The 2,500-nt window shown below is 39.3% G+C and overlaps 1 protein-coding gene across 3 annotated transcripts in view; it reads left to right on the top strand.

Annotated features, from left to right (window-relative positions):
* The window catches only part of LOC106869455 (contactin), a 77,744-nt gene that overhangs the window by 52,027 nt on the left and 23,217 nt on the right, over positions 1–2,500 (top strand). For all 3 annotated transcript variants that reach the window (XM_089364393.1, XM_089364394.1, XM_089364395.1), the window contains exons 21-22: positions 221–410; positions 1,177–1,292. In XM_089364393.1, coding sequence (XP_089220519.1) covers positions 221–410; positions 1,177–1,292 — 306 coding nt within the window. The remainder of the gene's footprint in view (positions 1–220; positions 411–1,176; positions 1,293–2,500) is intronic.

Raw genomic sequence — 2,500 nt, 5'->3', positions numbered from 1 at the left:
TCTCTTTACACACACACACACACACACACACACACACACACACATATATATATATATACACATACACATATATATGTACGTATATGTATGCATGTATGTATGTATGTGCGTACGTATATGTATACATATATTTAGCACACATACTCATACCCACCACACGTACTCACTCGCACCACTCACGTAACACATCTGCCATGTATACTTTAACATATACTTTCAGATCACCTACTGGAACAGATGGGAAGCTGACCCCTTAGTGACCGGGGTTTCATATCCTGGCCAAAGAAGTTGGGGCCTAATAACTGGCCTCAGGTATTATGATTCCGATCATTACATGTACGTCCAGGTATACAACAGCGCCGGGCCTGGCCCTCCAAGTAGAAGGGCAACTATTACAACTAAAGGTGAAGGTAAGTGAGTATATGTGTGTGTATGTTGTTTCTGTATAGTTCTAGATTGAGTGTAGGTTGAGTAGATGCTGAGTGTAGGTTGAGTAGATGCTGAGTGTAGGTTGAGTAGAGGCTGAGTGGGTGTTGGGTGTTGGATGAGTATTCGTTTAGTCGAAATTGAATTTGGAAATGTTTACTTTTTTAAAATCTTTTTTACTTGCTTCGGTCATTGGGCGCCGCCTTCAAGGGTTTAGTCGAACAAATCGATGTCAAAACTTTAGGTGAATGTAGATGGAATACAGGTAAAGTGTAGGTTGAATGAATACGAAGTTGAATTTGTCTGAAGGTGAATTGTGAGTTGGGTGTAGATTGAGTGCGGTGAAGCAAAGGTAGAGTGTAGCTTGAGTGCAGGTTGTGTGTAGATCAGATATAAGTTGAATGAGTGCAGAGTGGGCATTATCTGGAAGTGAATAGTAGATTGAGCTTAGCCTGGGTGTAGGTGGAGTGTACCTTGCGTGCAGTTTGTGTGTAAGTAGCATATAGGTATTTCGTAGATCAAATGAGTGCAGAATGGAGTTTGTGGGTAAATTCTATGTTGAAATTAGGAGGATTGTAGGTTGAGCGTCGCTTAAGTGTTAGGTGGAATGTAAGTAGAGTGTAAATTGATAATTGACTGTAATGAATGTAGCTTGAGTGTTTGCAAACTGGAGTTTAATTGGATGTGGATTTGTAAGTTAAGTGTAGGTCGTGTAAAAGCTGACGAAATGTATTTAATCTTTAATTACAGCCCCACTTTTATACCCACGGATTATTCGAGTCAAAAGCCACGGGCCTGACACCGTTAAGGTTACTTGGAGAGGAATATCAACTGGGAACACCGAGGAAGCTTTGAAAGGTTACAAGGTAAGGCTACGACAACCACTCACCAATCTTTGGAACTTTGGCCAACTGACGCACTGTCCTCTCCCGGTTAATCTTCTACTGCGACTATAGTAGCCACAGGTCCGCCAGTCTGACTCATTTCCTGCCACTTTCCACTAATGCACTCCTGACTCACTCGTCCCTCTATTTTCTCCTTTGTCTTTCTAATCCATATCATGTCCAATCCAATTGTTAGGTACTGCACCAACATTTATACCCGATGATTCATCCACAGAAGGTTGTCCCTCGGGAATTTCTTATCTACTAATGTTTTTTTCTGCAACCTTCAACTTCCAACTATTAAACGAGAACATCAACCACACCGATCTCTCTCAGTTGGAGGGAAGTGTGGACGCTAGAAAAGTATAAGAAAATAAGCAAAATATCATTCATACACATACATATATTGCCATACAAACACATATACACACATTCACAAATTTATGTATTCTGTCTCAAATCTTAAACGAAGTAATAATGATGCATATGCTGGAAAGAACGTTTCTCTTCAAAAGATTCGTCATTCTAATCGTTTATGTTTTTAGTGAGTTTTTAAAAGAATTTTTTATTCAAGAAAATCTTTCTTCAATACACACACACACACACACACACACACACACACACACACACACACACACACACACACACACACACACACACATATTAGTTTGATATATCAAACTACTATGCATTGATATCTCCGATTCTCTTAAATAAAGCATTGATTTTTGCTCGAAACCAAGCAAATATCCCACAGTCTGACATGGATATAATTCTGACCGCGAGGAAGGCTCTTATTAATTTCAAGGATAATAACTGGACTCGGAGTACTTCTATTGACTATCTTGATATAACATTGGTTTCTTCTGACTCAGCCCAAGTTACAGACCTCGTGGATCTGTTCCTTCTCTCACAGATCAAGCAGCACTTCCCTAATATATCTGGTGGACTCTACAGGGACGATGCACTCCTACCACTTGAGGATTATCTCGACCAGCGGTTGAACGAACTAAGAAACTAAAAAAACTTTTTTTGATAATTACAATCTTAGTATCTCTTTTAAAACAAATATCAAGGTGGTAAAGTTTTTGGATCTCACTCTCAATTTAAATAAAACTTTATACTACCCATTCCACAAGCCTAACCAAACCTTGCAGTATGTAAACGTCCTTTCAAATCATCCTAGAATA

The sequence above is a fragment of the Octopus bimaculoides genome, chromosome 16, assembly GCF_046866305.1.
Source record: "Octopus bimaculoides isolate indiv1 chromosome 16, ASM4686630v1, whole genome shotgun sequence".
Lineage (NCBI taxonomy): Eukaryota > Metazoa > Mollusca > Cephalopoda > Octopoda > Octopodidae > Octopus > Octopus bimaculoides.
The sequence above is the reverse complement of the archived record's forward strand: the minus strand, read 5'-3'. Positions and strand labels throughout refer to the sequence as shown.